Here is a 12,421-nt window from a genome sequence, read left to right as displayed (position 1 = left end):
CGTTTTATTTGATTTGATTTCCCTCATGATAGCAGGTTCATGTTTCTCTCTATCCATTAGTAACCCTTGGTCTAGCTGGCATCTCCCATGCCTTGTTCAAAGATGGCACTCACCCCTTCAAAGGCCCAGAGCCTGCGGCCCGTCTGGCAAACAGCCCGATGCCACGGCACCCAGCTCGCCTGCAGATGGTGGCACGAGTGGTACATTTAAGTAGAGTGCAGGCCTTTATACCAGTAAGGCTGGAAGAGACTTGACAGAAAGAATATGTCTTCTTGTAAAGTATTTGAATATAATAAAAGCTAAAAGCATCGAACATTTGTAGACAATTTTCTTGGTCATTTCTAGTTAACGTTTAAATCTGAATTAAGTGTTATTTATAATTCAGTTTAACTCATGTAGCTCACTTTCCACAACTTGCGTAGGATCCTCTGAAAGGGGGGGTCTTAGGGCCTCTGTATGGTGTTGGTGCTGAGTGGCACGAGGCTGTTTGCACCCACTTTTCTGTTGCGGTTGACGGCACATGACCAGCCTGGTCACATGGATTTCAACCCGCACCTGACAATCACAGGCTCAGTATTCCCCCTTAGGTGTGGATTTGAATCTAAGACTCAGATTCTTCTTCTCCTGGTGTGCCCTCTAAAACGGCTTTATTTCATACAACTAGTACAGTATTTTGGAATCTGGGTGCTGGGTTGCAAAATCGATGTGGCCATTAAGTTGCAAGTGACCATTTTGAAACATGATGGGGTTTTTGGGGGGGAAATGACACAGCTTTTAAAAAATAGAGAATAAAAAGCTTCAGATGGCTTATTCAGTGCAGTAATATTGACCAGTGTTGGTCCAATATTGCTGGATACAGTAATACTGATTAAAAGAATTGGCCTGGGGATTACTTTTCCAATGTTAATATAGAAACGCTTAATGTCAGTCGCCAGCTAGGCTAAAATGGTCACCAGTGTCATGTGACCGTCCCCGGAAGGTGGCTTTTTTTTGCTCTTGGATGTCTGCAGCTGTAACCTTGAAGGATGCGATTTCATCTGTCACTTATTCTCCCCTCCCCATCTAGACTGTGTCAGGATAAACTGTAACACCAGTAAGTCAACATTCTTCTTCTGCAGCCTTCTTCCTTCAGTCAATGTTTGATTGTAGCCTGTGTGCTAGATGTAGAGGCAGGGATGTGTGAATGCAGGGGACTGATAAGAGGATTTCTCAGATAAAAGGGGGGTATAGCCAAAGTTCAAAGCTATGCAAATCAGGCTTAATGTACTCCATATATTTTAAATGGCCCATTTTTCCAATTTAATTCAGACAACTAGTTGTAAATGGGTTTTTTTGTCGGTTTGTATCTACTCGTCTTTTGCACTTTCAGACTTTGTGGGCTGTATTGTTTCCCAATTACCCCGTAATAGATTGCAGTGTCTCTTTTTCCTGTTCTTCTTCTTTAACACATACTGCAGAATATGGGTCTATAATGTGAAGTACAGACGGTGTCAGAAGTCATGCTGTTATTCATTAAAAGGACCAAAACTTTCAAAGTGCTCACAGTCTTGTAGAAAGGACAAAAAGACAGAGCACAAAGAGTCCTTCAGCTTTGTGTGTGTGTGTGTGTGTGTGTGTGTGTGTGTGTGTGTGTGTGTGTGTGTGTGTGTGTGTGTGTGTGTGTGTCTGTACTGAAGTGCTACATTGTCGATGCCCTTTACGTTGATAGCTGCAGCTGTATATGTAGTTCTTATTATAGTAAATAGTGAATATAATGAAGCATTGTTAGGTTTGTGCATTTATGATCAGATATGTTCAGGACAATAAAATCACCAGTTGAAATTTGTGGATTTAACTAGCAGCCACAATGCAGCAGACTCAGTGTTCTGAACACGCCACTCTGGCCTCTTCATCAACTCGATGGGGCTGCATTGCCCTCTCGTGGTTACTTGGATGAATTACTTCAAACTAAAGCTCTCAGTGTAAATTTAAATATCATTGAACACTAGAAAAACTAAAATTGGGCTTGAGTCTTTGTATGAGTAACAGCATTGCTGCCAGTTTGAATAACTTTTATCCTCTGCTGTGACAAACAAAGCAGATTTTTTTGTAAGTATTTTCTTTTTTGTTTGAGCACCTCTAATCTCACTTAAAGCTCAGATGGAGGAGATATTATCTGTATGTCGCGAGGAAGACTACTTGATTTGAAATTAAATTACTTTATTTATAAAAACAAAGATGTGCTTTATGCTTGTGCCATCCCCGCTGTCCCTTCACTAACTAACCCTCATCTTCAGGCAAGGGCCCTGAGGTTCTTTATGCTGGACAAAAGCTCAACGACAATGAGTGGCACTCAGTGCGAGTGGTCCGCCGCGGTAAAAACTTCAAACTCACTGTGGATGACGACATGGCGGAAGGTAACGCTCTTGTAATGCATTTCTTTATTGTTTTGCACTTATATACCAGACGTACATGATCTTCTCTCTCTTTTTTCTTTGTTTGTTGGGCTGAATAATGTGCTTTTATTTCTACTGTCTTGCTGATTTCGTTTCATGACCAGTTTACATAGAAATTACACATATTGTGAAGAATTATGCCTTTCTTCACTGGAAAGGGCATGCCTGTTGCATTTATTCCTAGTATTACTCATCTAAAACATTGTAAATTATGAATATCCTGGAAGTAAGTTGTGCTGGGTATGAGAGTTTTTTTCATTTTGTTCCTCTGGCATTCATTATCCACACAACAAGGGCGTCTCGCTTCCTGCTGCTGGGTCATTCCCTTTGCCTCTTTTTCCTTTCTCTTCTCTCCCAGGTCAGATGGCGGGTGATCACACTCGTCTAGAGTTCAACAACGTGGAGACGGGAATCTTGACTGAGAGACGCTTTGTTTCATCTGCTCCTTCACCATTTATTGGTCATCTGCAGGTATTAAGAGCTTAACAGAAGCTCATGTCCTGTATTATTCATTAGATAATTCAAAGCTTAAGTCAGCAGCGGCATGTATCTGTGAGAGGAAATCAAGCATAGCTTGCAGGCTGATAGCAGCTGGTTTAGCTGACACAATAGGTGGCTGCAAGCCGCTTTGCAACCCACATCCACCCAGCTCCTCAACAACACATGACATATTAGATTATTTTGTCATAATTTATTTACCAAATAAATTTTATTTTATTACTCTGAACTTGGAACTCTGAACATATTAACTGAGACTTCAAGATTATGAGCTGTTGGGTTTTTTGTAGTTTCTCTGAGGATGGGAACGTCAGACTTTGGGGCAAACTTTGGTCAAAATGCTACAATTTTAGCTTTTATAGAAATGATCTGTCTGTCTGTCTAATATAGCATGTTATGAGTCACTGTTATGGGAAAGTGTAAGAGTTCATTCCTATGGAAGCAGCAAGTAGCAGTGAGGGTGTACGTGTATTTCGATTCGTTTTTTCAATTTAGTAGATTTTATTTACCTCATTTTAAGACCTGCTAAGGACAACTTTTTTTATATGTTCTAATATGTAAAACTTTAGAACTTAAAGAGGGTGTACTTTTCTTCGCACTATAATTAGTGTAAGCTCTGCTGTCAGCGCTGTGTGAGAACCACCAAATATTAATCACTGCAGATGGAAATGAGTCATACTGTTATTCCTTGTGTATGTTTTTAGGGTTTATTAACTTGCTATGATTCCTCCAGTCTTAGGTTGATGTCTCTTGTGGCAGTTTTGCTCACTACACAGTCGTTCTTCACGAGTAGTAATAACAGCACCATCTCTCCTCCAGAGCCTAAAGTTCAACGGTATGCAGTACATTGATATGTGCAAGAATGGCGACATCGACTTCTGTGAACTCAACGCTCGCTTCGGCATGCGTTTCATCATCGCCGACCCCGTGACTTTCAAGACTAAAGGCAGCTACCTGGGCTTGGCCACACTTCAGGCATATACCACAATGCACCTCTTCTTTCAGTTCAAAACCACCTCACCTGACGGTTTCATCATCTTCAACAGCGGAGATGGGAACGACTTTATTGCCGTTGAGCTGGTTAAAGGGTGAGTGGGATGAGGCGTGTTCATGTTTTATTCAGCAGTTGGAGTCCAGATATGGATTATACATTTTAAATAGCAGTGCTGATGTGGGTACAGTTGGTACCTTAAGGCATTATGAATTTAACAGAGAAGTCCAAACAAATTGATCCCAAATCTCCTTTTGCACATAAACACGATTGTGTTGGGAAGAAGATTGTTTTCTCTGTCAGTTTAACTCCGATTAGTGTCAGAGCAACGTGAGGTGATTGTCAGAGTTTTTCCATTAAAATTTAATCCCTATTGCAAGATAAAAAGAGACATACTGCACCCACACATGCACACACAAAATACCCCCCTCCCCAAAAACTGATGTGTTCATCCGCTGCTTCTTCTTCTTCTCTGCCAGATTTATTCACTATGTCTTCGACCTGGGAAATGGGCCCAGTCTGCTGAAAGGAAACAGTGACAACCCACTGAATGATAACCAGTGGCACAATGTGGTCATTACCCGAGACGCTTCCAACACACACACACTCAAGGTGGACGCAAAGTCAGTCACCCAGAATGTCAACGGAGCCAAGAATCTGGACCTGAAAGGTACCCGTGTGTAGTAAAAAAGAGGTGATCTCACCTTTTCATCAGCTTTTTCACCTGAAATAACATTAACTCTTCATCTAAGGTAAATAAAAGCACAAATGAACAGTTTATTGACATAAGTATATACACTGAGTCAGGGGCTACCTGAACCTAGAGTTACTTTTACATATAACCCAAAAAAGATTTTTAAATGAATTGTATCAAACATTTCAGTATCAGATTATTATTTTTACCTGCACCAGTAACTTCCTGGAATATCTTGTGGATATGCTATAAAAATTCTGTTTTTCAAGTATTTTAAGTGTATTTCATTACATTTAGACGAATTTAGCCCACGATTGCTGGCTGGAGCTAAATAGTGACACTATATGACATGTAGCACCACTCTTCCTTTCGGCAAGAAAGTAAACAACAGTGATGCAATCGTGTATCTTCCTCAATTTTCAGGCGACCTGTTCATTGGAGGTTTGGGACCTAACATGTATCAGAATCTCCCCAAGCTGGTGGTTTCTCGGGAGGGCTTCCAGGGATGTCTGGCCTCGGTTGACCTCAACGGCCGTCTGCCAGACCTCATCAGCGACGCCCTTTTCCGCAGCGGGCAGATCGAGCGTGGCTGTGAAGGTACAGATGGCCTACAGCGTAGGAGATTCCTGACCTGCTGCGTGAGATTTATTAGACTAATTAGAGAGCTCTTCTGTAGCCCCCCTAAAGCCATTTGCTGGCACTGTTAATCCTCATTCTGCTTTCCTTTGCCAGGTATTTGTCACATTTTAGGATAATACTTGGAGTAGAATTTGTCAGTCTGTTTATCTAATAGTAGCTTTCTGAATTTTTGTGTTGCATTCGTATATTTAATGATAACAATATGCTGTAACCTCCGGAACAAGTCAAGCAACATGTCTGTTTACACAAATCATTTCTTTAGAGTCTAGATTTTTTTTTTTACACTGTAACTCATTTAAACAGTTCCTTTCCTCCTAAAATTCACATCCTAAGGCTAACTCACTTGTTGCTTTTACAAAATATAACTGAGCTGCTGCCAAGGTTGTATTTTTTACAATAAAACAACCCATAACTCTTTTTACCTACATCTATAAATGGAGATTCTTAGTGCTTAATAAATACATTTTCCCATGCTAATGCTTTAACTGTTCTGAAATGGAACTGATTATTCATGCATATGGAAAAGGTTACAACACATTTCCTCTAGAGGGCAGCAGAAGATTAAGATAACAAACACTGCTATTCTGGTGAACTCCTATAATTTAACACCCCAAACCTAACACCTTTATTTTTAAGCAGCTCAGCCCTCGCTAAAAAAACCCCAGTCAGCGACCCTCTCCTGCTGCCACAGTAACAAACTTGTACAGGTTTTAAGAACACTAACGATGCTGCTCCCGCACTAACCTCTACTCTTGTTTTCCGCTCTGCTCTGTTCTGTTCTGTTTGTTATTTTTCTTTCTGCGCTAACAAAGTTGGTTTCACCAAAGCCGACCTGCAAGGTAGAGGGTTAAACTCCGCCTCACGGAGGCCTGCTCGCCTGAAAGTCTGCTGTGTGCAATGCATCGTGGGTGTCACCATGGCAATGAGGACCCCTTTATGTGCTGCAGAGGTGGCTTGCTCTCTGGGAAAAAAAAAATAGACAGAGAATGCTGGCAGGGGAAAAAATGAGTAATCAAGCAACCGGAAAGTGTTAAATTATTGCTTTTTAAATTATTTGTACTTTTTTATACCACAGCACGGCAGCGGTGTGATTGTAACCACATCTGATCAGAAATGTGGCAGAAACTGGCAAACTCGGTTTCCTTCAGGAACACATCTGACAAAGTTGCGCAGGGACTTGGAGCGCACGTGTAATTACAGAGAGTAAACAGATTGGGTCAGATAAGTGATGGACTCGTGTCGACGGGCCAAAAGTCTGGCTAAAAGCAGAGGCAGACAGTTTGTGGGAGTGCTGTGTTCTTTAGTAAAAATGCCAGTGGTGACACATTGCAGGCTGGCGTAGACAGCAGAAAGAGGCTGTCGCCGCACATATAAACACTGTCAGTGTGCCGCTGATGGATCAGAACTCTCTCTTTCTGTCTCCATTTTTTTTTAACTAAAAATCCATCATATCTGCTGCTTTATCCAGATGACTGTTGCTATCATTTTTTTTCCAGAGAGGAAGCAGCCTTCTGCCACAACACTGGAGTTCAGCAAAATCCTCCATCTCTAACAAAACAAGCACCGATGTGTTTGATTCGCGCTGATGAACCGCTCGTGCTCGTGCCCGTGCGGTCTCTGAGTTGCCTGGTTGACTACCGTTACTGTCCATTACACAGTAAATGCACTTTCAGCTGGCAAACTTGCTCTGTTTTTTCCACCTCAGATGTCTTCTTTTCCTTCTTTTCACATTGTCTTGCACAAGACAACTGCTCTTAAACAGTGTTTACTTGCATTTGTCTGCCATATATTTGGACTGTTTATTTAATTTTTGCTTTATTTACTTTTGTTTGTTTCCTCTACGGTTATCAGAAGGGTTACTGTCGAGGGTTTTTTCCCCCCTTTTGTCTGTCTAGACTCTCATGGGGGGGTGGAGGGTTGTTTATCTCGTTATCTATGCTGTGCGCTTGTCCTTATCTGCATTCCCTCTCAGTAAAAGTATTCAAAAGTAAGAGCTATGTGTGGCGTGTAGAGGAATAGCAAACACACATCCAGTTTGACTTTGAATACCCTCCTCAACTCCTGTCTGACTGAAGTGCATACACCAGGATATGCACTGCGTGTTCTCGAGTACTCTTTACGTTTTCTCTTCGTGAATTCCGTCTGTCCAGTGTATCCAGTGTTCGCCGTGTATTCTCTCGCAACTATTTGTCAAGGAAATGACCGGGCTCGCTTTTTTAATGCCATTTTTTTGTCTGTTTGTTTTTTAACTGTGGGTATTGTTAAATGCAGTTTTTAATCCATGAGTCGTCTGCTAGGAGGTTTATGTCTTGTCTTGCCTGTTTTATAGAGGGAATGCAGCGAGTTTTACTCTGATAAAACTATTTGGAAACATGTTGGAATGAAATGAAATGCATGCGCGTCCACCCGCACACACTACCAAAAAGAAGGAAACTTAACAGTGTCGTCACATTAGCCCAGACGGGGGTCCAAGTCATTTGCAGCAACGTGTCTTGAGTGCCGATTGGAGTGCATCGCACATGCTGAAAGCGGCGTCTTCTACAGCACTTTTTGCAGTAATTAACTGAGAGTATATGCTGATGTTTCCCCCAACCCTGCTCAAAGAGCGTGCAGTTGACGCTGCGAAAACCTGGCGCCTGTGCGTCGCCTTGCCAGTGCTACAGCAGCTTTACCCAGCATGAAGCAGGATTCATCAGGCAGTTTTTTTAAATTGCATTCGCACTGCAGGTCAGGCTTCGTGTGGCGACACTGTTTGCTCCTTGTTTTTTCTTCGAGGCCCACATAGTGTAAACCTGTCTTTCTAGAGTGCATTTCTTCTGCATGGGTCCTGCATTGTTTAGCCTCAGCGGTCGATCTTATCATTGCTTGACTGTGCACCTGTGGTATCTCTCTCTCTCTGTTTCTTCTCCCCTTTCACCCTTTTTCAGGCCCCAGCACCACCTGCCAGGAGGACTCATGCGCCAACATGGGCGTGTGCATCCAGCATTGGGAGAACTTCACCTGTGACTGCTCGTTGACGTCCTACTCGGGGACCTACTGCAACGACCGTGAGTGCTGCTGGCTTTAAGATTTTTCTGCATTTGCCTTACATGTGCATCAAAGGGGCACTCCAGAGACTTTATTGCTTATGGCGTGAAGTAGAAAGCCTTTAAAGGACAATGCCTCATGGGCTTTGAAGGACAGTTAATTGAGGAAAATTAAAATACGGAAGGCTCAAAGTCAGCTCATCTCCACAACACTGTCATCATGTGGAGGTGCAGCACAAAGTTGATGGAATCCTCCTTGAGCACATGATGCACGAGGTGCACAGAACAGCACACAACTGCAAGGTTACAGTTCATAAGCTGTACCATTATACATTCTTATGCACATTATTACATTTCACACTCTGCTAATAACTCTCCATGCTAAAAACTGGCTCGACCCATGAACTCACGCCGTCCTGCGTGCAGCACTGAGGACCGCATCCTTGACTCAAGGACTCGTTCGTTCAGGCCTGTTAAGTTAAAGCTTTGTTAAAAATGCTGCATGAATTCGGAGCTGAGAGTGCGTTGTGATCTTTAAATGAAGCACCTGAGAGATGCCGGCAGTTGTTAAGGGCATCTATTTTTTTTTTTTGCTGCGTTGCAGGTGCTTTGACGTAACAGGTTTGCTTGATGTCCTGAGCTGTCGCGGTTCAGGCTCGGGAGTTAGCCCGACCGCAACTGATGATGTGTAAAATATCCACTTCTGCCTCAATCGCCTTTTCATAAGCGTCCTTCAAATAGCTTTCGCTAAAGACGAATTGCGAGTTTGTGTGTGCGTGCGTATGTGTGTCTGAAAGTGAGGGAGAAAAGGGATCTCTTATCCCCATGACGACAAGGGACTTCCCCTCAGTAATCACGGTTGGCGGTCTTTCATTTAGCGTTTAATAGTGGGGGCACAGCGCTGCTGGGCCAGACTAATGAGGTGGTGGAAGCTGTTAGGAGAGCTGCTATCTGTGAGTGCTGGCATCCCCTAATCATCCAGACCTTTCTGATGTTAGGCCCGGCTGCTGTGTATGACTTTATATCTCTCAAATCCACATTTCTTTCTCTCTCTTCTCTTTTCTCGCTTTTTTTCTTCTCTCCTTCTCACTTCCCTCTCTTTCACGATCCTCTGACGCAGTGTTTTCCACACGGGGGCCAAACAGCCGACCTCAGCTCTCACTCGGTGATGGGAACTGAGTGTTTATGTGTTAATTAGTGATGAGAAGCCCTCATTAATTCCCCCTCGGCGCTGCCTGGGATGACATAGAGGGAGGTCTCATTGATTTCATATCGACAAAGATGTAATTCTTCTTGAGACACGGGCGCTTTCGACGGTGACATATTTTACATCTTTGTGACTCTGCAGGTTTAGGTTCACCTGCTTCTGGTTTTTAGATGTGCACTAATATTGACTAGGCTGTCCAAGCGTGTAATAGTATTTTTAGCTGCGCGGTTTTAGTCTTAGTGAGAATTTCGTGGCTGATTTTCTTTCTTTGCGTAACTCTTTTGAGCAGTTTCTCTTTACTTGTTTATGGCACAAAGGAGATGAAGAGAGGTGAAAGCCAGCCAAACAGGCACGCTGCTGCGGGAATACTCCAGTGCATTGGAGTTGTGCTTGTATTGCACAAGTGTGCATGACTCCGTCTGCCTGAGATAAAGGGTCTCGTTTACTTTTCTCGGATTGAGCCAATCTTCCGATGTCCACTCTGATGACTGCCTTTGTTTCCTGTGAGGTTTCAGCAGCCCCTACAGAGGAGTCGCGCACCACCAGGTGGCAGTAAATCCACAAGCTGGACCGCACACCGTCTCCCCGTGCTGGGAGAAAATGAGATGCAATCCCCCGAGCATGAAATCAGTTTTCCTGTTATTTTCCTCCGCTGCTTTGCCTCTTGTCGTTCTCTCCTTCTCTATACATCCCACTGTACCAACCCACAGCCCTCTCGCTGGCTGTAGTTATTGATCATTGAATGAATAATATCTTCCGGACATTGCAAGAATCCAGTGTATTACATGTACAATTTGTGATTACAATACAGGCATGTTGCCAACAATTTTATTGTTCAGCCAAACAGAGTCCTTGCCTTGGTGCGTGCATGTGTGTTCCAGGCATCTTTTATTCAGTAAGCACAGCGCAGAGCGAGAGAGGGAGAAAGATCTTCTAATTAACAATGTGGGAGTGGAGCTTCTCCCTCGGTCTCTCTGCCTCTCCGTCTCTCTTTCTCCATCAGATAGCTGCTAGCGAATATCATTAATTGTCTGTTTCTCTGGCTTCATCTCTACCCATTGTCCAAATGAAGAAACTTGAATAAAGTAAAGTGAACACTTCTGCCAATAAAGCCACTATTTACGATTGTTAGCACTGAGCCTCTGTGCCCTCTTCTCCATCGTAGCTAACAGGTCGCTAGTGATGTTTTTAACGAACACCTTTTATTGCATGTAATGCACAAACACACCAACAGAGGGCAGTAATATTCCTTCAACATACATTGTAAAATTACTATTACAACACTCCCACTTAATTTTACCATGGAGTTCACTTACTTGACTGCCATTGCTTATTTCTTTCCAAAAAAAAACAACATTATGCACCTATATCACAGTGTTACTAGAAAATAAACATTTTCTCTCGTTTTGAACTCACACAAAAAAAATGTACTGTGTCCATCTTAGACAAAAACATTATTCTTCATTACAGTTATATGCTTGACGTCTTAACATAAGCATAATATAGGCATGTTAAGGATAACCCTTTTTAAACTGAACACAGTCCAATCTTCTCTCTGAGATACTCAAACCTTTGTCTAGGCAGTGGTTTGGTTAAGATGTCAGCCTTCATGTTCTCTGTACAGCAATACTTCAGCTGGATTTGTCCATTTTGCACACATTCACGGATGTAGTGGTAACGAATGTCTATGTGCTTTGTTCTTGCATGATCAACTGGATTTTTTGCGATTGCAATTGCTCCTTGATTGTCCTCCAGGATCACTGTTGCTGTGGTTTCCATTCCAAGTTCAGTTAGTAGTCGTCTTAACCAAACTCCTTCTTGTGCGGCTTGGCTCAAAGCAATATACTCAGCCTCTGCAGTTGAAAGTGCAACTGTTGCTTGTTTCTTGCTAAGCCAACTGACTGCACCTCCTGCAAGTAGAAAGATGTTTCCAGTTGTAGAACGTCGATCGTCCTGATCACCTGCCCAATCAGCATCTGAATACCCAATCAAGGTTCCTGTTTCTGTTCTTTGATATTTGAGTCCCAGGTTTAGAGTTCCTTTCAAATATCTCAGGATTCTTTTCACAGCTGTAAGGTGTGTAGTGTTTGGGTTTGCATTGAATCTTGACACCACACTCACTGCTTGTGCAATATCTGGTCGTGTGGCCATGGCAGCATACAATAAACTTCCAACCATTGACTGATACATGCTTGGGTTTACAGGTTGACTGACATCATCACTCTTTCTTAATTTAACATTTGTGTCGGCTGGAGTTGCTACAGGATTGGCACTGTACATTCCATACTTTTGTAGTATGTTTTCAATATACTGTCTCTGATGAAGCACAACATGGTTTTTGGCCTTGTCTTGGACCACTGAGATGCCCAGAATGTACGATAGCTCACCCATGTCCTTCATTTTGTAGTGTTTCTTCAGAGTGTCCTTTAAGTTCGTCATGCTCTCTGCTGATTCTGTAATCAAAATCAGATCATCAACATACACAGCCAATATTTCCAACTCCTGACCTGTTCTAACAAACACACACTGATCTGAGGTACTCTGTGTAAAACCAATACTTTTCATGAACTCTGTAAAAGCTTTGCTCCAGCAACGTGGAGACTGCTTCAGTCCATATATTGACTTGTTTAGTTTGCACACTAGATGTTCCTGTCCAGGTTTGATGTAACCCTCCGGCTGCTCCATGTAGATTTCCTCTTCCAGGTGTCCATTCAAGAATGCGGTCACAACATCCATTTGATGCACATTCAGGTTGTTTTGCACAGCAAATGATAACAATGTACGAATTGAACCAAATCGTACAACTGGAGAGAATGTTTCATCATAGTCTGCACCATAAATCTGTGAATACCCTTTGGCAACAAGTCTGCACTTGTATCTTTCCACTTGTCCATCACTGTGATGCTTAACTTTAAAGACCCATTTTGATCC

General features: G+C 42.6%; 1 protein-coding gene across 1 annotated transcript in view; it reads left to right on the top strand.

Moving 5' to 3' along the window:
* The window catches only part of nrxn3b (neurexin 3b), a 240,364-nt gene that overhangs the window by 51,451 nt on the left and 176,492 nt on the right, over positions 1-12,421 (top strand). The window contains exons 6-12 of the mRNA XM_039599140.1: positions 1,067-1,093; positions 2,277-2,396; positions 2,794-2,906; positions 3,753-4,021; positions 4,404-4,594; positions 5,042-5,215; positions 8,185-8,304. Of these exons, the coding sequence (XP_039455074.1) occupies positions 1,067-1,093; positions 2,277-2,396; positions 2,794-2,906; positions 3,753-4,021; positions 4,404-4,594; positions 5,042-5,215; positions 8,185-8,304 (1,014 nt within the window). The remainder of the gene's footprint in view (positions 1-1,066; positions 1,094-2,276; positions 2,397-2,793; positions 2,907-3,752; positions 4,022-4,403; positions 4,595-5,041; positions 5,216-8,184; positions 8,305-12,421) is intronic.

The sequence above is a fragment of the Oreochromis aureus genome, linkage group 15 (genome assembly GCF_013358895.1).
Source record: "Oreochromis aureus strain Israel breed Guangdong linkage group 15, ZZ_aureus, whole genome shotgun sequence".
Classification (NCBI taxonomy): domain Eukaryota; kingdom Metazoa; phylum Chordata; class Actinopteri; order Cichliformes; family Cichlidae; genus Oreochromis; species Oreochromis aureus.
The sequence above is the reverse complement of the archived record's forward strand: the minus strand, read 5'-3'. Positions and strand labels throughout refer to the sequence as shown.